This window comes from Vulpes lagopus, chromosome 2 (assembly GCF_018345385.1).
Source record: "Vulpes lagopus strain Blue_001 chromosome 2, ASM1834538v1, whole genome shotgun sequence".
Classification (NCBI taxonomy): Eukaryota; Metazoa; Chordata; class Mammalia; order Carnivora; family Canidae; genus Vulpes; species Vulpes lagopus.
The window spans coordinates 1,640,028-1,664,872 of record NC_054825.1 but is presented as its reverse complement, the minus strand read 5'-3'; the positions used below and the strand labels follow the sequence as shown (position 1 = coordinate 1,664,872).

Below are 24,845 nucleotides of genomic sequence, written 5' to 3'. Positions count from 1 at the left end.
ACCTAAAAATCCATGAGACATAAAATTACAAAAATGCAAAATCTATAGAACTGAATGACAAAAATGCATTTACAAATTTATGGAAAGCAGTGAAAATGAAACGTAGAGAGAAAGGTATAGCTTTAAATCTTTTATTAGAAAAAAAGACAAAAAAATTAATGTGCAAATATATAACTTAAGAATTTAAGAAGAGAAAAAATCTGAATGAATCCAAAGAAAATGGAAGAAAGTAGAGGTAATATCAGAAACAAATAAGGATGAAAATATCTATAGAAAATATTTTTAAAGGGCAAAGTTGTTTCTTTGAGGCTCTAACAAAATGGACAAATCTCTAGCAAGTTTTTTGAATAAAGAGGTGTGAATAGTAATATTATACATTTAAAAAGATGTAACTATTAGCATAGTATATTAAAACAATAAACATCATAAGCAATTGTATACCAAAAACAATTAGAAAATTTTAATGCAAGTATGAATTCTAGGAAAAATATAAATAACATGTTGATCCTTGCAGGAATAAGAAGTAGAAAGCATGAACAGTCATATGACCAATAAATACATTAAATCGGGGGTTTAGCATCTTTCCGAAGACAGAAAAGTAGGACCTTAGATTTTAACAGGGAAGTCCTACGATTTGTTTAAGGAGTATCCCATTCTAATGTAAAACCTTTCCAAGGTTTATGCTATGAACCCAATATCACTTCTGCACTAAAGCCAGGTGGGCAGCGCAACAGAAAAGAAACGGCAACCAACGGAGGAGCGTGGATCAACCAACCCTAAGCAAAGGACCGGCAGGCATGCAGCGCCCTATCTAAAAACGGCAATTCGTAACGAAGAACTCAGTTTATCCAAGGAACGCAAGTTGATTTCACATTATTAATCTTGGTAATCGCATATACCATGATGACAAATTAAAAGGAGAAAAATGTGATTATCTTAATAGGAAAAGAAAAAAAAATTTGAAAAAAAAAATTTGCTTCTAAATCATGATAACAAGCAATAACCACCAGCAAAGTAGAAACAGCAGGAACTTTCCTGAGCTCCATAATGGGTAATTAATAAAAGCTGCAACACACATGAGTGTTAATGGAAAGGATTAAAAGCCTCCCTTCAAAACGGGGATGGCACGGAGTGCCCTACCATCGTTACTACGTTGGTTATTGCACTCGAGTCCCCGACAGCAAAGGCAAAACTAAAATTTTGGTTTTGTTTTTTTTTTTTTGAAACTAAAATTTTGTAAAGTAGAAGTAAAAAGCAAAAAAATGGAAAGGAAGAAACAAATCCTTTTCCTGATCATCAACACACACAAAGAGGTCTCGTGTCCTCTGAAGCAAGAGGAAGACTGTGACCGCTGGGCTTGGGAGGTCTTTAGGAAGTCTGGGGACGTGTGAAGAGGCGATGCTAAATGCCTAAAAGATACACATACCCAGGGAAACTGCGGAAATAATTTCCTCTGGTGCATTTATGTTAAGCAAACTCTGATTCGTCAGTCGGATTTTGAAAAAAAAAGTTTTTAAAGGTAACATTTATGGAGAAATATATACTAAAATATTAAGTCAGAGCAGAATGCAAAATGATGGCTACGATATCGTGTCACGTCGGGTGTTGCAACAACAGAGCAGCGTTGCTCGGAAACCTGTTCTGGAGCCTTTTGGTAGTTTCCAAATTTTGCATGCCTAACAAAGATGGGTAATTCTTCAATTGGGAAAAGTGAAATGTGTTAAAATGAAAGGCAACCCACTTTTGCATATAAATCACACATGCTTATTACCTCTTAAGTATCCTAGATGTAGGGGAAAATTGGTGCCTTAACTATTTTTATAAGATCATAGACATAGAAAGGTCATATTTGAATTCAAGTTGTTAGCAGAATGGGCATCAGGTAACTTTCTTTGAAATGCTGTCTTAACACCTTATTGACCAGCTTTTCTATAAAATATCCTGACAAATAGATCTTTAAGGTCTCCACCAATACATGTGGTTATTATCATTATTATTATTATTGGTTATTATTATTGCACTGCCCTGTCCCACACAGAGGACAGTAGCCCTATGAGGCCATCAAGCACTGGCTGGTCTGCACTGACGTGTGCTGTGTGTAAAATATACACCGGATTTCAAAGACAATACATAAAAAAGAAGATAAATATCTCATTAATATTTTATGCTGATTGCATCTTGAAATGACAATGTTCTGGGTATGTTGGATTAAATAAAATTAAATATTAAAATTAATTTCACCTGTTTCATTATACTTTTAAAAGTATGAGTACCAGAAAATGTAAGATCCTACAAATGGTTCACAAAGAAGAAAGAAGAAGTGTGCTTTAGAATGGGTACCAGCATCTGGAAAGTTCCCCTGAGAAGAAAGTAGGGGATAATCCTGTCTAATGTAGGTTTTGAGGTCCACACTGATCATGGAATTCTGACATTTCCCTCGTTATTTTCTGAATAGGCCCTGCACTAAAACAGTAATTCAGGATCAAGTCTGTAACCGACCACTCTCGTCTCTGAACAAACCGTCTCCTTGCTTTGTGGGATGTCACCCATAAAAAGGACAAAAAGATCACAGGATGCAAACCCCCCAGTTCTGTAAAAAGACATGAGTTGCGTTGGTTAGTGTCGTCCAAGTGCCTCGTCATCCCATCATCCAGAAACAGGTACTACTAGCATCCCAGGCCTCGTCCCCCCAGCGGGGTGCGTGCCAGTGAGGGTGTGCGTGTGCGAGCAGATCACCCGGTCTGTACACTTTGCAACCTGCTTTTCACACGTGCTGAAACAAAACAAGACCGTGTCCTTTCGTCTAAACAATCTTCCAACTATGACGTTATTATTAACACTTGAAGACTATTTATTTTTTTTTTTAAATACTGACATATCCTAATGCACTTAACCAACTATCGAGTCATGGATACTTGAGATTTTATTTCCCTTTTTGGTATCATAAATAATGACGCACTGAATCACCATACACACATATTTGTTCTTCCTTCAAGAGGTGGAATCACTGGGTGAAATTATATTAACTTTTTTAAAAGATCTGAAAGTCAAACTGCATGACCCATTACACACTACATTTAATAGCATTAGGAATGAGCGAGCGCGCACCCTACTGCACCACTGCAAACACTGAGCGGCGCCAAGGCTTTTGAAAGTCTGTGCTAATTTAATAGGAATATTATATTGGGCGGCTTCGATTTGCATTCCGTGAATTACTTATGAGTAAGCCACATGCTGCATAATGATCATTTATAATTATTCTGTGAGTCGTCTGTTTATGTCTATTTGTGTGTGTGTGACGGTATTAGAAGATTGTCCTATATACAGTTCTTTCAGCACTCACTGCATTCATCTATATGTAGATTAGTACATCGGCACCACATGTTTAAAAATTGAGGCAACTCATCTTTAAAAAAAAAAAAAAAGAAGGACTGCTTCTGTACACATCTTTAAAAAAAAAACTGGGGCAACTTTAGAATAAGAAGCTAAATCCATCTTATGGATTTTTTTTAAAAAGTATAGATTGGCCCATCTCATGTGTGTATCCCCCGATCAACGCTTTAAAATGATTTCCTCACATTTCAAAAAAGTAATATAGTCAGCATTGCATCTTGGTATCCTCACCATGCTCCGTTCTCCAAGCCAAACCCAGAGTGGGTCTCTCCCGTTGAAAAATGCCGTTTTCAGCAGATTCTCAGTTTCGTTTGTCCAGATTCCCGCACAGGTGAAGGACCCACCTGCCTGTGGCGATGGCGATGGTGTGTGCAGGCCCCCTCTGCATCTTCCGCGTGTGAAGAGGCGCGATGCCTACACCGCTGGGAACACGAGGGAAACAGATGATCTTGTCTAGGTCGAAATTTTATCAATCCGCTTTCCTGAGCTGCTTTTCCAATTCTGAGAACTTTTAAGCTGAATATCGCGGATTTTCAAGATATAAAGGAATGTGAACTTCGAGTAGAATTTCATATCTGTGTTTCGTTTCTTATTGCGTTGGCTGGAACTTCCAGATCACAGTCACGTAAAACATACGTGGTGATTGATTTTCGTGGGAATGACAGTGATGTTTGCTGGGTGCTGTGGTCGTTTTTTAGATAAATATTATGTGCCATGCGGAGGGTTTTCCCCTTCAGTTTCGAGTTTTCTCATTTTTTTTTTTTAAACGGCTGTTGAATTTTATCAAGTGATACATCTTCCTAAAATCCAATTAAAGAATACTTTTGTCTTATTAAACCTACTGACCTGGTGTTGTTGTCAATCCCTTTCTTACAAATTTCTTATACAATTTCTGCCACCGTGAAATGTACCCACTCCACTTGCTCCTGGCGGGTATTAGTGCCACCACACTGTTACATTTTCGAATATACTTTTAGGATTTTCACGGCAGCTTTTACAACAGAGATCTGTCCAAGTAATTTACACGCTTCTCTTTTTTTTTTTTTTCCTCCCGTTTTTGAAAAGCAAGCAAACGGGTAGCTGACTTTATAATCTACATCGGCATATTGCCATTTTCTATGTTCTGAAACAAGCTCGGTGTCAGGAGGAGTCTCTGGAATTTGGGAGGCCTGACAGGTGACCCCCGTGCAGTGCAGCCAGGCTGCAGAGGGACACGCAGAGGGACGGCTGAAGGGGAGGTCTGTAAGCTCGCAGCCATGCCCGGGGCCGGGACACTGTGGGCTGTAACCAGGCTGCTCCACCTCGATCCAACTTGATTAGCTCATTATGTCCCAGAAAACAGTTCATCTAATCACAAAAAAAAAAATATTGATATTGAACATCAATGTTTTCACCTAGTATGTTAATTTTTTTTCTGACCACGAGTGGGGTATACTTTTTTAAAATCAATGTATTTGCTTTTAAAATTGTGAAGGTCTGTCTTTATTTTTATCATTTCACTTATTTTTCTCTAACTCCCGAAGGCGTTGATTTGACAGCGAGTTTCTGCTGTGCCCGTAGTAACACCATCATCATTTTGGGGTTTAGGTTCACTGAGTGGTACCACTGGCCGCACCCCACCGCTTCTAATTCACGCACATCCTGTTCAGTTATTTTATAAAAGGTTTATTTTTGCAGCATTGATTTCTGCCTCCTTCCTTTATCTTTCGGGAGTCTTTTAACTTCACCGTGGCTGGAGCCTCTTTACAGCTCACCTGCAATTGTCCGATTCGCTGCGCTGGGGCAGGCAGGTGGGATCTGCACAATCCCTCCGTGATTGCTTGAATATGCTCCTGGTGTGACTGTTTACTCGTCTTTCTGCAGTTTTAATTATGAAAACTTCCAACAGTGATATACTAACGAACAGTGTGGCGAGGCCCACCTCCCCAGCACCCCCCCGGGCGCCGGCTCCCGGCTGGGCTTGCGTCCTGCTCACGCTCCCGCAGCCCGGCCGCCCGCAGTGAGGTAGGCCTCTCCCAACGACAAGGGGTCGTTGTAAAAGCATAAGCACAGGACTCTTCTAATTAACCGAGTTAACAGCAATTCCTTAGGATTATTAAATACCGAGTCAGCGTCCAGAAGTCTCCCGTCGTCTCACAATGTTTCTTGTTGGGTTTCAGGATCACACGAAGTTTACATGGTTCCCTCCTCAACAGGAAACAGTGGGGCGCCCTCAGATCCGACTGACATCTAGTGGAATTCACCTTTTTCGGAGTCCAGCTCTCTGAATCTCCGCAACTGCCATCAAGTAACCACGCCCAGAGTCAGGTAACTGTCCCCGACCCCACAGTGTGCCCTCTGCCCTTCTGAAGTCGATGCCCTCCTCCACCCCCAGCCCCCGGAAACCACTCATCTGGTTTGGGTCTGGAGTTTTGCTTTCCCTCGATTGTCATGAAAAGGGAATCACATATGGCACAAATGTTTGATTCTGGACTCTCAGCACCGTTTTCAGGACTCGGTCACGCGGCTGCAGGCAGCAGAGGTCCATTCCTTGCTCCTCCTGTCATCGCCCATTGTTTGGACAACGCCCCAGTTTGTTGATCCATTCAACAGTTAGTGGACATGGGGACTGTCCTCGAGTTTCCTGCTCACCAAGAAAGCCCGTACACACATTTGTGAATAGGTTTCTGCGCGGACGTGCCTCTTTGTTTCTCTTGGGTGGACACCGGGCAACGAGATCACGGGGTATATGGCATGGGCGTGTCTACAAGAAACTGCCAAACTGATTCCCAAAGGGACCCTATCCTGTTGCATTCCCACCAGCAAGTTAGGAAAGTTTCAGCTGCTCCACATCTTCGCAGGTACATGGTGCTGCAGTGTGTTTGGGGTGAAGTTACAGCTATTCTAATATGAAAGGGGAGGCCTCATTATGGATTTAATTTGCATTTTCCTAATGGTAGGAGCATTGAGCATATTTGCATGTGCTCAAGTGCCATCCCCATATCTTTGTTGATGATGTGTCTGGCCACATATTTTGCCCATTTTCTTATTATTAACCTATGAAAGTTCTTTGTATATTCTGGATACCAACTCTTTATCAGATTTAAGTTTTGTGAATATTTTCTCCCAGTATGTGACTCTTTTTTCATTTTATTAAAAGTCCTTTCAGCGCCTGGGTGACTCAGTGGTTGAGCATCTGCTCTCGGCTCAGGGGTAATCCCAGGGTTCGAGGATCGAGTCCCCGTGCTGGGCTCCCTGCATGGAGCCTGTTTCTCCCTCTGCCTGTGTCTCTGCCTCTCTCTGTGTCTCTCATGAATAAATAAATAAAATCTTTTTATAAAAAAAAGTCCTTTCAAAGAACAACATTTAATTTTGATGAAGTACATAGTATCGATACATTTTCTTTTATGGTTTAGGCTTTTGGTGTCATATGTAAGAAATCTTTGCCTAATTCTAGGTTAGAACATTTTCTTTTATGCTTTCTTTCAGAAGTTCTAGGGCTTTTATTTTATAATCAGGTCTATAATTTATTTTCACTTAATTTTTGTATCTGATACAAGGTATTGGTTAGGGTCTATTTGCTTCTTTTAAAAATGAGTTGTTCCTAAACCATTTATTGGAAGGTTATTAAAACGCCTTTGCACCTTTGTCAAAAGCAAATTAACAATACGTGCATGTCTATTTCTAGAAGGCCTATTACTATGTTCTATTGATCTTTGCTCCTATGGATTTGGCAATTATATAACACCTCCATTCTTGTAGCTTTATCATAAGCATCCAAATCAGTTATGTATGATTCCTCCACATTTTTTTTCAAAACTACTATAACTATTCTACTTTCTCCAGCTTTCCAGAAACCTTCAGCTTGTCAGTTTCAATAAACTGTGATTTTGTTTAGGATAACACAGTATTATAGATCGATTTGGAGAGAACTGATATCTTAACATCATGGAGTCTTCCAGCCCATTAATACAAAATATCCCTCCATTGATTAATGTCCTTGATTTCTCCAATCAATGTTTTGTAGTTTTCAGGACATACGTTTTGTTGGGCTAACCGGTAAATATTTCACAGTTTGGGTGCTTTAATAATCCTGCGATTTTTTTTTAATTTTCAATGTTCATTGCCATTAATACAGGAACACAACTGAATTTTCACATTGACCTTGTGTCCTGCAACTTGCTAACCTCATTTACAAGAGCCAGTAGCTTCCAGTAGACATTTTGGGATGGTCCATATGGCATTTTGTCTGGATATTGTCTGCATTTTGTATGCTTTCCATTTTTTTCTTTTTGCTTTATTGCATTGGTTAGGACTTCTAGTAAAATTTTGCATAGAATGGGGAGAGCACAACCCTTGCCTTGTTCACCATCTTAGAGAAAATACATCAGGGATTCACTACTAAATACTACATTAGCTTTGACTCTTTAAAACTTGTCCTTCCTTAGTTTGAGGACACTCCCTTTAATTCCTAGTTGATTTTGGGGCACCCGGGGGTTGGGGTCAGTTGGTGAAGTGTCTGCTTTTGGCTCAGCCCTGGGATGGAGCCCACATCCTGCTCCCTGCTCCCTGCTCAGCAAGGAGCCTCCTTCTCCCTGTCTCTCAGCCCCTCCCCCTGCTTGTGCTTGCACTCTCTCTCTCAAATGAATGAATTAAAAATCTAAAATAAGGAGTTCATAGTTGACTTAGAATTCCGTTTGTTGTTATTTTTAAAAATCTGAATAGAAACAAAAATCTGAATAGATGTTGAGTTTGACAAATGCATTTTCTGCATCTTTTGAAATGATCATATTGCTTTCCTTCTTTATCCTTTTGATTAAGTAAATCACATTGATTTGCAAGTGCTGAACCAGCATTGATTACATAGAAAAAGCCCTGCTTGGTCATGATGTGTTATTAGTTTTAAATATTGTTAATATCATGTTGGGGATATTTGCATCTCTGTTTATGAAGCATATTGGTCTGTAATTGTCTCTCTTTTCACTATTTTGTTCCCAAATCAGAGGAATGAGGACCTCAGAAATAAATAAATAAATAAATAAATAAATAAATAAATAAATAAATATTGGGCAATGTTGTTCCTGCTCTTATTCTCAAACAGGTTTACTTAAATTTGGTATCATTTCTTCTTTAAATATTTGGCAGAAGTCCACTGAAGCTGTCTGGGTCTGGAGTGTTCTCTGATGGATGGACTGAAATTATGAATTTAATATTTTTAATATAGAGAGTGCTAATCACATTTTCTACTTGAGCAAGCAAAAGTAGCTGTGACTCACAACGAATTTGTCTCTTTTATCCAAGCTGTTGAGTTTACTTTATTGTTGTGAAGTAATCTATAATATTTTTCTCTTTCGTTTTTAAGATCCATAGTTTTCTTATTCCTGATGTCAATGAGGTGTTATCCCTCTTTTCTTCTTTTTTATTGTTTCTTTTTTTTTTAAAATAGGATCTATGCCCAACATGAGGTTTGAACTCACAACCCTGAGATCAAGACCTGAGCTGAGATCAACAGTCAAACCCTGAACTGACTGAGCCACCCAAGCACCTCTCTTGTTTTTTTATACTCTAAACTCTAAACCCAGGGGTTTTTCAGCTGTACTGACCAGGAAAGAAAAAGAGAAAGAAAAGAAAGAAAGAAAGAAAGAAAGAAAGAAAGAAAGAAAGAAAGAAAGAAAGAAAGAAAGAAAGAAAGAAAGAAGAAAGAAAGAAAGAAAAAGAAAAAGAAAGAAGAAAGAAAGAAAGAGGGAAAGAAAGAGGGAAAGGAAGAAAGAGGGAAAGAAAGAGGGAAAGGAAGGAAGAAAGGGAAAGGAAGGAAGGAAGGAAGGAAGGAAGGAAGGAAGGAAGGAAGGAAGGAAGGAAGGAAGGAAGGAAGAAAGAAAGGAAGGAAGGAAGGAAGGAAGGAAGGAAGGAAGGAGGGAATTTGTTACATTGATTTTCTTTATATTTTTGTTTCCAGTTTCTTTGGTTTCTGCTCTTGTCAATACTCTTCCCTTCCTTCTGCTACTTTCCAGTGACTTAGCTCTCTCTCCTTTCTAGTTTTTAAACTGAAAGATGAGATCATTAATTTCAGATTTTCTTTTTATTTTCTCATTTCTCTTTTTTTTATGAGAATGTTTAAGATCTGGCCTCTCAGCAACTTTAATGCATCTTATGCAGCATTGTTGACTCTAATCACCAACCTGTGCATCAGATCACCAGAAGGTGTTAATCTTCTAACTGCAACTTTGTACACTTTGACCAACATGTGCCCAACCTCCCCTCCTCAACCCTGGTGACCAACTTACTCTGTTTCTATGAGTTCAGCTTTTTTAGATTCCACTCGGAAGTGAGATCATACAATATTTGTTTTTCTCCATCTGACTTATCTCACTTAACATGATGCCCTCAAGGTCCATCATGTTGTCAAAAATGACAGAATTTCTTTCTTTCTCATGGCTGAGTAATATTCCGTTGAGTATATACACCACAGCTTCTTTATCCATTAATCCCTGGGGTGAAAAGACACTTAGATTATCTCCATATCTTGGCTATTTTGAATGATTCTGTAATAATATGGGAGTGCAGGTATCTTCTCAAGATCCTGATTTCAATTCATTTGAATATACACCCAGAAGTGGGATTGCTGGATTTAGGGTAGTTTTATCTCTAATTTTAGGTTTTCCCTCAGTGGCTGTACCAATTGACATCCCCACCAACAATGCAAAAGTCTTTCCTTTTCTCCACACCCTCACCAATACTCATTTCTTGTCTTTCTGATAGTAGCCATTCTGATAAGTATCAGGTGATAGCTCAGTATGGTTTTGATTTGCATTTTCCTAATGCCAACTGATGTTGAGCTTCTTTTTATGTGCTGTTGGTCATCTGCATGTCTTCCTTGGGGAAAAAAATGTCTGTTTAATTCCTCTGCACGTTTTTTTAACTGGATTGTTGGTTGTTGCTGTTGTTGTTACTGGGTTTTAGGAATTCTTTATATATCTTGGATATTAACCCTTAATACATGTATGGTGTGCAAATATTTTCTCGCATTCCTTAGGTTGCATTTTCATTTTCTCGATCGTTTCTTTTGCTATGCAGAATCCTTTAAGTTAGAGGTAGTCTCACTTTTTTTTTATTTTTGCTTTTGTTGCTTGTGCTTTTGGTGTCATATCCAAAAGCTTGTTGACAAGACTAACATCAAGGAGATTTTTCTTTGTTTTCTTTGAGGGGTCTTTCAGTTTAAGTCTCATGCTTAAGCCTTTAATTTTTGTGAGTGTTATAAGATAGGAGTATGACTTTATCTTTTTCATTGAGGTATACTTGATATACAACATTAGAATAGCTCAGCTGTATGACATAGTAATTCAACATTTATATATTATGAAATTTCATTTTCTTGCATGTGTTTATCCAATTTTACCAGGCCTATTTATTGAAGAGACAGTTGTTTCCTCACTGAATATACTTGGCTCCCTTGTCAAATATTAGTTTACCATGTCTGCAGCAGTTCATTTCTAGGCTTTCTAGTCTGTTATATTGGTCTATGTGCCTATTTTTATGCCAGTACTGTACTGTTTTGATTACTGTAGCTTTGTGTTCTAGTTTGAAGTCAGGACACCTGATGTGTCTGACTTTGTTCTTTTTTATTCTCAGGTTTACCTTGGCTATTCAGGGTCTTGTGTGGTTCCATAAATATTTTAGGATTTTTTTTTCTATTTTGGTGAAAAATGCCACTGGAATTTTGATAGGGATGGCATTGATTCTATATATGGCTTTGGGTAGTATGGACATTTTAACAATATTAATTATTCTTATCCATGAACACAGACAAATGGGTTTTTTCCATTTGTTTGTGTCTTCTTCAATTTCTTCTGTCAAAGTCCTGTGGTTTCCATAGCACAGATCTTTCACTTCTCCGGTTAAATTTATTTCTAAGCATTTGATGGGTTTTGATGCTATTGTGAAAAGGATTGTTTTCTTTATTTCTTTTTTCAGATACTTTAATGAAATAGAAAACAGAAATTGTGAAATACAAGAGCAATTGGCTTCCGTATGTCGATTTTGTATCCTACAACTTTTCTGAATTTATTGATTAGTTCCAACAGATTTTTGGCTCAGTCTTTAGGATTGTCTATATATAAAATCATTTCATCTGCAAATAAAGACAATTTTATCCCCTATTTCTGATCTGGATGCTTTTTATTTCTTTTCTTCTTTTGCTTTATTTCTTTTTTATTTCTCTTTCTTTCTTTCTTTCTGCCTGCCTGATTGTTCTAGCTAGAACTTCCAGTACTATGTTGAATAAGAATGGTGAGAGTGGGTACCTTTGTCTTGTTCCTGATCCTAGGGGAAAAGCTTTCAGCCTTTCACCATTGAGTATGATGTGAATTAGGAGTTTGTCACATAGGCCTTTATTATGTTGAGGTATGTTCCTTCCATACACGGTTTGTTAAGGGTTTTTGTCATAAAAGGATGTTGTATTTTGTCAAATGCTTTTCCTTCATCTATTAAGAGGATGATATGATTTATACCTTTCAGTCTGTTGATGTGATACATCACATTTATTGACTTGTGGATCTTAAACCATCCTTGCATGGTGGGAATGAATCCCACTTGATCATGGTATACACTCCCTTTAATGTGTTGGATTCAATTTGCTAATAGTTTGTCAAGAATTTGTTTTTTAACATAGGCATTTTTAATGCTATACGTTTCTATCTAAACACTGCTTTAGCTATGTTTCACAAGAATTTTTAAAATCGACTTTCATTTGCATTCAATTCTAAATATTTTTAAATTTCCTTTGTCACTTCCACTCTCAGCAACATGTTACTTGGCAGTTTTAATTTCCAGATATTTGGAAATTCTCTGGACTATTTTTCCTGTTAGTGATTCCTAGATTAATTATATTGTGGCAAGAGAGCAAATTATATACATGTTATTAGTTAAATTCTGTTGACTTGTTTTCTGTCCAAGAATATGATTTATTTTGTTAAATCTTCCATATGCTCACAAGAAATACATATGCTATTGTTGTTAGGTAGAGTGTTCTATAAGTGTCAATTTAATCAAGCTGGTAGATAGTATTGTGTAAGTCCTCTCGATTTTTTACTGATATTTTGTTTTATTGCTCTGTGAAATCCTGAGAGATGAGTACCAGTGTCTCCAACTGCTATTGTGTCTATTTCTTTGTTCAATTCAATCTGTCCTTGTTTCATGCATATTGAAGTTCTCTCACTAGATATAGATACATTTAGAATTATTATGCCCTCTTGGTATGCTTCTAAGCATGTTTTGGTAGTTATGTTAAGTTCCTTTTTATCTCTCGTAATATTTCATGCTCTGAATTCCAATCTACCTAGTATTAATACCAGCACTCTCACCTTCTTCTGATTTGTATGTCCATGCTGTATATTTTCTATATTCTTACTTTTATCTACTCTATACTTTTTTATCATTTTCTAAATGAGTTTCTTGTGGACATCATATATTTGAGGATGAATATCTGCCTTTTAATTTGTGAGCTTATACCTTTGTGCTTTACCATCCTGTAATTATCAATTTTTTATTTGTTCCATCTATACTTTGATCCTCGTCTTTCTTTTCCTGCCGGCTTTTGTGTTATTTGTTATGATTCTGATTTTATCTACACTATTGTTTTATTAGCTACAACTTTTTAAATAATTTTTAAGTGTTCACTCTATGCTTTATGATATGTATTTACTTTATCAGAGTTTGCCTTCAAATAATATTATAACACTTAATATATGGTGTAATAGCCTTACAGTTCTATACTTCCATTTATTCTCTTCCAACCTTTGTGGTTGTTGACACACATTTTGATTTTACATATGTGATATACATACATTATTTCACTACTGCTTTTTCTTTATAGAGTTATCTTTTGGAGAAATTAAAAAGAAGGAAAAATATTTTTTACTTTACAGTATTTTATCTCTAGAACACTCTATTTCTTTTTGCACAGGTTAGTGTCTCCCTGTTATTATATGATTTCTGCTTGGTAAGCTTCTTTATAATTTCTTGGCCTACAGGCTTACTGATGATGAATTCTTTTCAGTTTTTGTTTGGAAAAAATATTTATTTCACCTTGTTTTTGAGAGTTGTTTTTGTTTGGTGTAAAGGGCCTGAATGAGAGATTTTTTACTTCAGTCTTTTAAAAATGTTATTTTGTGCCTTCTGGCTTATATAGGTTCTGACAATAAAACTCCTAGAATTTTAAGTTGTGTTTCTATCTATGTAATGTGTTTTTTTTTTCTTTAGATGTCTTCAAGATTTGCTTGTAATCTTTGAATCAGAAGTTTGAATATGATTTATCTAGTTTTCGGTGTTGAAGTTTGTAGAGTCTCCTAGAGCCATGTTTTTTGATAAGTTTCATAAATTTTTTGATCACCTTTAGTCATTATATCTTCAAATAATTTTTTCTGCCATGTTTTCTCTCCTTCTCCTCAAACTTCAATTATATGTATATTAAACCATTTGTTATAATGTCATAGCTCTGGGAAAGTTTGCCCTATTTTTTCATCTGTTTTCTCTTCATGTTACAATTTTAGCAATTTCTCATGACCTATCTTTAAGTTCACTCATTCTTTCCTTGGATGTATCACATCTACTCGTGAATCAAAGTAATTCTTCATTTCTCATACCATGCTTTTTTCCTAGTATTTTAGATTGATTGTTTCTTATATTTTCCATATCTTTAAGGAACTTCTCTACCTATTCATGCAGTGTGCCCTCTTTTTCCATTAATGAAGACCTCACTCACAGTAATTCACAGTCCCTGTCTGATAGCTCCAACATCTGTGTCATCTGAGGATCTGGTTCTGTTGCTTGCTTTATCTCTTGATATGGTTTATCATCTCTTGTTTTGTGTGTCTTCTAACTTTTTAATTGATTGCCACACATCATGAATAGAACATTAGAGACTGAGGTGAACAGGATTTACTCCTAGAAATGGGCACCCACTTTCTTCTGTGAAGCTGCTAGTGAATGAGGTGAGTCAGTATATTTGGGTGTTGACCTGGATTTGGTTCTGTTGCTGCAGTAGCCTTCAATGCCCCAGAGGCTTCAAAATCCTTTAACAATGCCTTTTGTTTAGGGTAAATTCTGGGGTATCTTACAGACTTTCTTGATATGTGTGCTTCCTCCTCTCAATTTTCAGCCATCCTCATATTCCTGCACCACAGAAAGGGGTCATTTTCCATGTCTTCCCAGAAACACTGGAAAAATCACTGTTGCTCTCACTCATCTGTGCTAGGCTGGTTAATGTGCAGCAGCCCTGGTCCAGTCTCAGACCCTGGTGACCTTGTTATCTCGGATTCAAGTATGAAAGTTTCCTAATGTTTCTGCTTCTTGTAACAAAGTTGAGGGGTTTTTAAAGAGTCTGTACTCATGTTTTTCACTTCTCTTCTCCCCGGTTATATCAACACATTTCAAGGCTATTTATTCAGATTATAATTATTATTGTAATTCCTTCTCCATCAAGAGCATTGCTTAGAATTTTTGACTCATTCTTATAACAAATTAACAAGTATTCTATATGACTGACATATTGATAATTACAGATATTTTGAAACCTGACTAATATCATTCTCAGTTCTTGTTTAATTTATCAGTTGGTGGAAGAAATTAAAGAGAGGCTATAAATTTTTATGACATAAACTTTTCCCAAATTTCCCGTAGTCTATAAAAAGGATTCTAAAGTGTCATGATTTTCTAAAGTGGTAGTGCTGTCATGATTTGGAAATTAGAGGAAATGTAAGATCAGGTCTGCTTTTTAAAATCTAACTGGTGATTGCTTGAGAAAAGAGGATCAGCACATTCCAAATTATCATATAAAATAAAGGTAAACACAAATGGCACAGCAAAAGAATAAAAATAGATTAAAACAAAGGAATTACAGTGAACATACTGATGGCTACCAGAGGGGAGGTGGATGAGGGGATGGGTTAACAGGTGATGGGGATGAAGGAGTGCACTTGTCCTTATGAGCACCAGGTGATGTTTGGAAGTGTTGAATCACTATATTGTACACCTGAAAATAGTGTAACACTGTATATTAACTAACTAAAATTAAAATAAAAACTTAAAAAAGAACAAAAACAAAAGAATTACAAAATATCATTTAAAACAAGATATAATAATATATAAGAAATACAAAAATAGGAAAGCAGATATAAATATGCTTAACTACATCTTTAAAAGGCAAAGGCAGAGACCCTGCCTTTAAATAGTTAATCTGAGCTTAAAACAAAAGACCAAGCAAAGCTGACACGAAAGATAACACAGGGATGTGGAATAGCTGTAAAAGTGGAATAGAAGGAACACGAACTTTAGACAAAGTAGAATTTGAGGTGAAAACGTTGGTGTGACAAAGTTGATCTGTTGCTTATTTGAGAAATCTTGTCCTTGCTTATGCGTGTGTATGACTTCCCTGTTGGACATACGTTTCTTCAATCACAAACTTTTGTCCTCACAATTGTCTAAAGCTTACCTCATCAACTAATCACGTCTGGTGCCGAGGAATGATGTGCTGTGTCCCCACCTGTGTTAAGCAGTGCCTCTCCCACTCGTATAACTTATCAGGAAATAGGAAGCAAGGTACAAGGCTCTACCACATTTAATGCTTCTGCTGTACTCTGTCTTCCATGGAGGTCAAATAAAAATAGATGTGTTGTTTGCTTTCTATTTTACATATCACCTCCTCTCATTGTTCTCATCTCTCCCTGTCCCAGATACCCATGCCTGAGACTTTCCCTGTGCTGTCTTCCCTCATTACATTCAGAATCAGCTCTTCTCCTTAATGATTTTAATTGCCAGTGTTCAAAAGTTCCATTATATTCTTTTCTCATTTCTTCAATCTATCTTTCCATGTGACTTTGCAACTTGGCCCCCTCCCTTTTGATCTTATCTTTTGTTGCTTTCCTACAAAACTCTTTTATTCCCTATTAAGGTAAACCAAAAGTTGATTTATCCAACATATTTACAAGCTCCTGTGCAAGAACCTGTTCCTAGGTTTCTTTCTCCTCCACATCTTTTGAGTAAATGAATCTTTTATGAAGCAGTGTATTTTCAGGCTCCGCACATCATCCTCCATTGGTTATCCCTCTCACTCTCACTGGTCATCTTTGAATGAGGTGGGTTTGTTTTTTCGTGGTTTTTTTTTTTTTGGTTTGTTTGTTTTGTTTTGTTTCCCCAACAAGATGTTGGTAGAATCAGGTTCTTAGATCTTAAGTGGAAGGGCAATGTTATCAGACAACTTTTAGACAAATCTCATGTTCCACCAAACTATTATTTCATGCATCTTAACTGGACAGAGGCTGAATTAATTATCTTCTCCTCTCATTGCTTGATACTCTGAATCTAAGTAATTTTATTTCTGAGCAGATAGAGGGACTCTGAAGTTCTCATTTTTACAAGTACAGTACAGAGACTCCTTAGTAAGCATGATTTCCGCGCTGGCCCTGCCTCCTTTTCGGCTTGCTATTATCCTCACGACTTAAGATGAAATGCAACTCCTTTCCCCCCCTGGGAAGAAGATGGGCTCCTAGCACCCTGTGGGAGAAGGGGGACTTTGGCAGAGGAGATAAAGCAAAGAGGCTGACCTAAGTGTGGATGAGCTCCTCAAGAAGAGAGAGCATCTATGCTGGTGGCACGCTGCCTCTCCTCCCCACCAGGCTTGCCTTGAATCAGTTTCCAAGGTCTGGGAATGAGTGAGTCCTGGCTTATTTCTCAATTCAACCCATTCATACTGTAATTAGGGATAATTCCTTAAAAAGCCACTAAATTATTCATTAAAGACTTAAGTTTCTAGTACAGCTGTAACTTTGCATGTTTTTAAATGCTTGGATTTACTTTGCAATGAGAAAATGCTCTGTCTTCTCTGTGTCTGCTCTGCTTCACTTTCCTGAAGGAACCATGGATCCTGAGCCAAGGAATGATGGAAAATTCTACAAAGCTCAGTAAAGAGCCTGGGGCTTAGCCACAGCATGGTTCCAGTGGGGAAATGGGGCTCATATTGCAGAGCCAGGGCCACTCATTGCCCCATCCCTGACCCTCCTCACCTGCTTCTGAGGTGTGGCCACACATAACTACACCTAATGACCAGACACAACACTTCTCACATGTTTGTGTCTTGGGATGTTCTAACTCCTTTCATTTGGAATTCCATTCCCCTCTTCCTGCCCTGTTAAAGTTCCTCTAAGTCTTGGAGATGTGTTTCGGGTGGCATCACTCCCCCGCCCAGGTGAGGCCCTTCTTGATGATTCCCCTCCTAAGAATCTCCTTAAAGGTCTGCATAGAGCAGACAGGATCCATGTTGTGTGATTTTATCTGGTGACTTGCCTGTTCCCCACTGGAGCTTGACCTCCTTCATGGCGCCTTGCGTGGCCCTGGGCCCTGCACCATGCCTGCGGGCAGCGGAGGGGTGGGGGGTGTGCCCAAAGACAGCTGTCCAGCGAATGAAGGCAAGAATCTGATATTAAACATTAGCTTCCATGCTTAAAAGTGGCCAATGAGCTTTTTTCAGATCTACATATGATGGCAAATCATGACTATTATTGTCAACATAAGTGAGTCTAGTATAGATCAAAATAAAGTTAAGTCCCTTATAATATTTATTAGACTTCAGATGACAGATTCAGCTTTACAGGTGTGCTAATATTACATGAGACCCTGTTGCTGCAGTCAATTAACCAACAATATATCAGGGGTGGTGCGATACTAACATGGGTCTCAGAGGTCACCCACACCAGCATCTCTACCTGTTCTGGCCTCTAATTCAGTTCAACAAACAACATGCTTATTCAAACAAAACTGCTTTCTAGTGTATATTGGAGCTCATGGTGTATATTGACATTGCACTGTGTACGACACAACACTGCATACAAAACATTACTTCGAAAATGATTATTACACAAAATTGCTATCTATCCAAGAAAGGAAAATGAGCTTTGCTCACTAGATCTATTTAAAATGGTGATTTGACTCATTCTTCTGGTTCCTTTGGAGTTCTGATACTGTTTCTTTGATTAATTGAAAACAGATCAGTAAAATATATCTATGATATGAGGCCATTTACTTATGAATATAACAATTTATAACAAGACTGATCAACTTAGAATATCAACTAGATAACATATTTATACAGGATATATTAATATAAGATATGCAATATGTTTTACATTTAAAATCTATAACTAGATAATAAAAATTAAATATAATATTTAAATTTATTGATCTATAATAGGCTATAAAATTTGATAGCAATTTTAATAATTAATTTTTTGAGAAAGAGAGAGAAAAAGTGCACATGTGAGTGAGGTGGGGGGGGGAAGAGGGGCAGAGAGAGAGAGAGAATCTCAGGCAGGCTTCATGCCCAGCAGGGAGCCTGACACGGGGTTCAATCTCATGACCCTGAGCCAAAAACAAGAGTTGGATGCTCAAGCAACTGAGCCACCCAGGCACCCCTTAATAATCACTTTTAACAATATTATGAAAATTGACATGTAAAATGATTCAATGCATTTTTATTTTCTTGTTAACTATGGTGAATCTGCAATGACGCATCTTATTTTTTAGCTGATCCAGAGCTGACCTTGCCTCCCGCAGTTACTAGCTCCCCTCCCTGATTCTCTGTTAAATAGTTAGTTGGTAACATATACACAAAGCCCCTAAATATGTTCTTTGGACAGAGGATATCTAATACATGCTTTCCAGAATAGTAATTCCTAAAATTTTGAAATTTATCAAAAAAATCATAATTTTCACATTTCAAGAATTCCCATCTCAAAACACATATATTTAACTGTTACTAAATTACCTCTGGGGCGGGGGGAGACCCATTTCATCCCAAAAGATAAATAAAAGTGTGTTATATTCTTACGGATTATGAGTCCAAAAAAAGTAAAAACCCCAGGGAACAATAAAAGCAGAGATTTGACAGATGATAGCCCAGGTCAGAATGATTATCCTATTATCAACCATGTTAATTAGAATTATTAATTTATTTCGTCCTTTAAAATAGATCAGTCAAAAGTCAGAGGTAGAATGAACATAAATACGCTTCGTATAAATATGAGATCAATAAACGATATCTGTACGACAGAAAAGCTGTAGCTTGCCATAAGCTTCTTCAACTAGATATTTAGCACATTCATAGTACAGGTTTCCTAGGAAGAGGAGTAGGAATCATGAAAAATGTCTCTGTGATGCTCAAGGATGGTATGCATGCCAGCTAAAGTCATGGAATCCTCATATAATACATGTGATCTGATCATCCTTTATGGTCCTTAAATTAAATAGGAAACAGGTTCATCTCAGTGTAAAAATGTTTATAAATGTATGTACGATATGCATTCAGATTTAATAACTCAGTAATGCACAATTACAAGCGCAGAAGACAAGTGTCAGTCAAGAATCATTAAAGCCTGTGAAAAACACAAATAGTTGTCCTTCCTGACTTCTTAGTAAACAAGATCTATAGCACATTAGAATACGTAGGGTAGGCAGGGAGAGAAGAAAATGAATGTATCTCCTAAACCAGCACTGCATTATCCACAGGAACATGTCCTTATTACTTAATTTTAGAGACACACATTGAGAAAAGCTTGGTAGGTAGGAAATTACAGGAAGATAATGTAATTCTGAAGCCATAAAATATTCCATAATGGAAGGCGTTGCTAGATAATCTTGGCATGGACAATGCTTGCTTTTATAAAATGATCTATGTTAAGGTGATTTTAAAAATCAATTTAAAAATTCATAAGATGATTTTATTCTCCTGTTGCTATATGGGTTTATTATACAATCTTTCATCCAGAGATTATTTCATGGGAGTCTGTTCCAGGACAAATGCTCTTTCAGGCCACTAGACTCCAAAGATAGAACAGAATCCATCTTCCTAACAGTGTATTTTTATAGGCCCTTCCCAATATCACCCCCAACACGCAGGCAAAATTCACAAACACCTTACACGTGCCCCTGTCCTGCAGACCAGGGGGCTTTGCAATGTGCACCTCACCCTACACAAGTAACATATGTAATGAATTGCCTGACCAATTAGTGCTCCTGTGAAAAGCTATCAGCAGGAGATTTGGTCCAATTCTAAAAATTGAGCACCAAAAAATAGGAGTCTGTCAAAACCCCCTCAGCCATACCTTCATCTTAAAAACAAGATGAATGAGTCTTGAACTCGTGGTCTAAAAACACAATGAATGAGCTACTCAACCCTCAATTTCTTTATAGAAAGGAATCATGCTCATGAAAAAAACATTATTAGTTGAAATAATCACTTTCGCTAAAGTGACAAATACAGTTTTCATACCCAAAACTAACTTACAACTAAAGCAGAAACAGAATACACGTATATACTCGGGGCACCAACCTGGTATTGGCTGAGGTGCTAACACCACGGTGGGAAGAGGCCGGGAGGCAGGAGCTGGTCTGGACAGAGACAGTGCGACTTGATTTGCCAACAAATGAGGCTTTTCGTGCCCATGGAACCACCTTGATTCCTCAGGATAGATCCACGAGGAGTCCAGAGCAAAGGAATTATTAAAGAAGATCTGTCCAAAAATAAAGCAAGCATAACATTTAAGACAAGACACATGATAAAAACTAAACACTGCTATGAAATATTTCTTTCCTTACATGGATCAAATATTGGAGATCCTCTAAGTAGGGAACTCTATAAAAGCATCATTCTAGAACCCCTAAAGACCCTTGGAGCTCTGACACCAATCACCTTCTAGATAAAGTCTCCCGGGCAGATCTTCAACCATTGACTTGGCTAATTCAGCCTAACAGTCAGCTTACAGATTCAACAATCACCCCAGTGAGGTAAATAGTGTGTTGTAGAACAAGTCACCATATTACTTGTCTTTAGCTTTCAAGTAAACCCAGTGTGGCCATTAAATCTGAATTCAAAAATTAAGATAAATCATCAGAAAGATGAACACTTAAAGTAATTAGAGCAAGAGAAACCACTCATAAAATTTATATTTCAATTATATAATGTTTAAGGCTAGACTTTGATCAATGGTTACAGATCTAAAAACTGAAAAAATTTTTTAAAGTAGATCCTGATTCGGAAGTAGAATTTGTATATTGTTCCATGGAATCTAAATTTTTCAGTTAAGACAAAATGACCCCTCCCCCCCCACACACACACACCTCTGCTGGTGTTTTTTAACAGACTGATCTTATTCTGAAAAGCTTTATGTCTAGCCCTAGATATTACAACTGGAAAACACACAAGTGTTTTCTGCCGTTATGGAAATACCCAACAAATTAATAATTAAAGGTCAACTTATCTAGTGAAACTACTCGCATTTTACCTTACAATTAGGAATCCTTTTGTCTATCCAACTTTTTCCAATAGGAGGTGGAAGAGCAGATGGGCAGACATGTGGGAAGATGGGCACCAACTCCACAGTGGACGAGGGGGACAGTCCTATGGCTGGAGAATGGCCACCGCACAGCCACTGAAACCCAAGAAAAGATAAGGGAGAGCTCATTAGCCTACGCAGATCAACTACTTTGTACCACAAGATGTTGGGGTAGCGGCTTCCAAAGAAGAATTTTTAAATGTATGTATTCGATTAGGAGGGAAAATCCTCCTTTCAACAGTGAAGAAAAATCATAAATATTCACAAACCTTAAAAACGTATAAAAGTTTTCATATCTGAATCACCACAAAGCTTCAACAACATTGCATTCTTCCATACTGAGAAAGAATTTCTAAGCACAAAGCCATGAGAAAATGGTAAGAAATGGGTTTCTCCCCTGAGATAATGAGAAACCACAGTGGAAAGATGAAATGCTGGGTATTCCTTTTATAATTCTTGAATTCCTTTCACAAGCTAGTAGGGAGGTATATCTTAGGATGACCCTTTCAATACAACATTTTGTATTAATTATACTTATTTAAGAACCAACACATCTAATACTTTAAAAATAAAATTAGCTCGGGGGTTAGGATTCAAAGTTTCCCAAGGTTCACAAATGCAAATACATTGCAAGGCAAAGAAAATGTGAGTGAGCTTATCACACAGCCAAAGACCCCAATGCACAGAATAAAATAGCAGACATTGAAAGGGGGCAGACCACTTAGGAGACAGTCTCCCTAATTTGAATTACTGAGTCTTCATCAGTAGAGAACGAATAAGATCATTGTTCAATGGTACGGAACAGTTTGACATCTATTTGTTTTAGAATCATAAAAGCATCTTTGATCTTCCTGTTAATGTGAAAATATTCTTCTGCCTCCCAATATTGTCATTAAACAGAAAATACGTAGCCCCCAAATATTTAAGAGGTAAGTTTTTTTTTTTTGATTTTTCTTTTTAAATTTACACACACACACACACACACACACAAATGCAGTGTTCTATACAGAAAAAAAAAAAAAAAATATTGTAGTTCCTTGACGTTATATACCTCTAGTGGTAGCTCTCTGAAATAACAACCCTTTCAAAACATGGAAAAAGCTACCAACGGTTTATTCAATAAAACCCAATATGAACTGCATCACACATCAAAATGTGATATCTGGTACCGCATACGCGATGTATCATTAAGTCTAAAGACCAATTTAGGAGGAGTTTAATAACATCTCTCAGAAAAGCTCACAAGCCAATATCGGAATTAAATTAATTAAACGATGTATTCTAACACACCGCTCATTTGAATATGCTAATGAGGACAGTCTTTGGAATAAAATCCGTGTTCTTCCCCGATTTAAATGCATCTGCATAGTTAGAGAGCAAACAATGGGTCTTGCCAAAACCAGCCTGCCTTGCTCCGTTGCACCATTAATCAAAGGTACAGTCACTTTCTCCTCCTCATTCCACGTTTTAAAACCCAAAACTCTTGTAGCGTGCAATACGGCATTTGCTGATTTGGTGGACTCGGGCTGACCTAGGCTGGGAGGGGGGGAAACAGCGGCGAGATTTCTCAATATTAAAGGCAGGATCTCCCTGCCGGCTTCCCTCGGTTTGAATCCTCTTGAAGCACGGTCCTGGGTCTATTTTCCAAAAAAAAAAAAAAAAAAAAAAAAAAAAAAAAAAAAAAGCCCAGATCCGAATCCGAAATAGCTATTGATTCCCAGCTTTGCTTTTCAAGTCTGGCGGAGACTGTAAAAGTATTAACTTCGCTGCTGGTAAGTGGCAGCATCTCCGGGCGCCGCTTCAGCACCGCGCTCTGGACAGCGCCCGGCCCCGCGCTCCCAGGGCCGGCCCCGCGCGCACCTGGCGCGCACCTGGCGGGCTCCCGGCGGGCACCTGGCGGGCACCTGGCGCGGGAGCCGCCGGCGGCCGGGGCGGGACGTCGCTGCCCCAACTTTGTTGCCGATGCGCGGCTGCTGGCTCGGGGAGCCCAGGACCTCCGCGGGGGGGGGCGCGGGCGCAGAGCTGGGCGCCCCGGGGGTGGCGAGGGCGGCGCCCGGGGGCGGGGGGGGTCGGGGCGCGTTACCTGCGCGTGCAGCAGCGGGTGCGCGGCGGCGGCGGGGTCTGGCGCGGGGGGCAGCGGCGGCAGCGGCGGCAGCGGCAGCAGGGGCTCGGCCGGGGCGCGCCATCCGGGCAGCCCGGGGAGCAGCGGGCCGGCGGGGGGCTGCGCCGCGGCGAGCAGCACGGGCGGGGGCGCGACCCCCGCGCCCAGGCGGAGCAGCCCGGCCGCGCCGGGGACCATCCAGAGCCAGGGCGGCGGCGGCGGGTCGGCGCTCATCGGCCAGAGCGGAGGCTGCCGCCGCCGGGGCTGCTGCTGCAGCTGCCGCCGCCGCCGCTGGAGCCTGGCGCCCCCCAGCATCCTGCATCCCCGCGCGGCGGGGGCGGGGGCGGGGGCGGCGGCGGGGCGGGCGCCCGAGTGCGGGCCGGCGGCGGCGCGGGCTCCGGAGCCAACTCACTGGGACCCGCGGCGCGGCCGCTCGCTCCGCCCTGCCCCGCGCGGGAGCCCCTCCCCCTCCCCGCCTCCGCCCCTCGGAGCGCGCCCGCCCCGCCCCGCCCCGCCCCGCCCCCGCCCCGCCGGGCTGGAGCCTGCGGATCGCGCCCGACCCCGCGGACCGGAGCCGCCTGCAAGCGCGGCGGCGAGGGGGGCCACGGGGCGGCGCGGAGCCGGGCACGTCCCCGCCGGGCGGGGCTGGGGGCGCCCAGGGCCGCGCCGCAGCAGGGCCAAGGCCCGGGGCCCCCGGGTGCGGTGCCCCCCCCCGACGCGACACCGGGCGGGCCTCCACCTGCCCCGCGCTTCCCCCGCCGCGCCTGCCCCGCGCCTCCCTGGCGCCGTGGCCACAGCGGGCAGGTCGCCCCCGGGCCTTTGCACGGAACGGCCCGCGAGCTGGCAGGCACAGGACCCCTGCACGCACCGCACGGGGCTTCTCCCGGGCCCCCCCAGCGGCCTGGCACTGGGGACCGACCCCTGCTCCTCCGAGGACCCCGGCTCAGCAGAGCACGGAGCGAGCAGGTACAGCGCCGGGCACACGCAGTCAC

At 39.9% G+C, this 24,845-nt stretch overlaps 1 protein-coding gene across 1 annotated transcript in view; it reads right to left on the bottom strand.

The window, feature by feature from the left end:
- TCERG1L (transcription elongation regulator 1 like) overlaps positions 1-24,168 on the bottom strand; it is a 181,803-nt gene extending 157,635 nt beyond the window's left edge. The window contains exons 1-3 of the mRNA XM_041743639.1: positions 23,836-24,168; positions 21,702-21,848; positions 20,750-20,930 (exon numbers count right to left, since the gene is read on the bottom strand). Coding sequence (XP_041599573.1) covers positions 20,750-20,930; positions 21,702-21,848; positions 23,836-24,168 — 661 coding nt within the window. The remainder of the gene's footprint in view (positions 1-20,749; positions 20,931-21,701; positions 21,849-23,835) is intronic.
- Between the last annotated feature and the right edge of the window lie 677 nt (positions 24,169-24,845).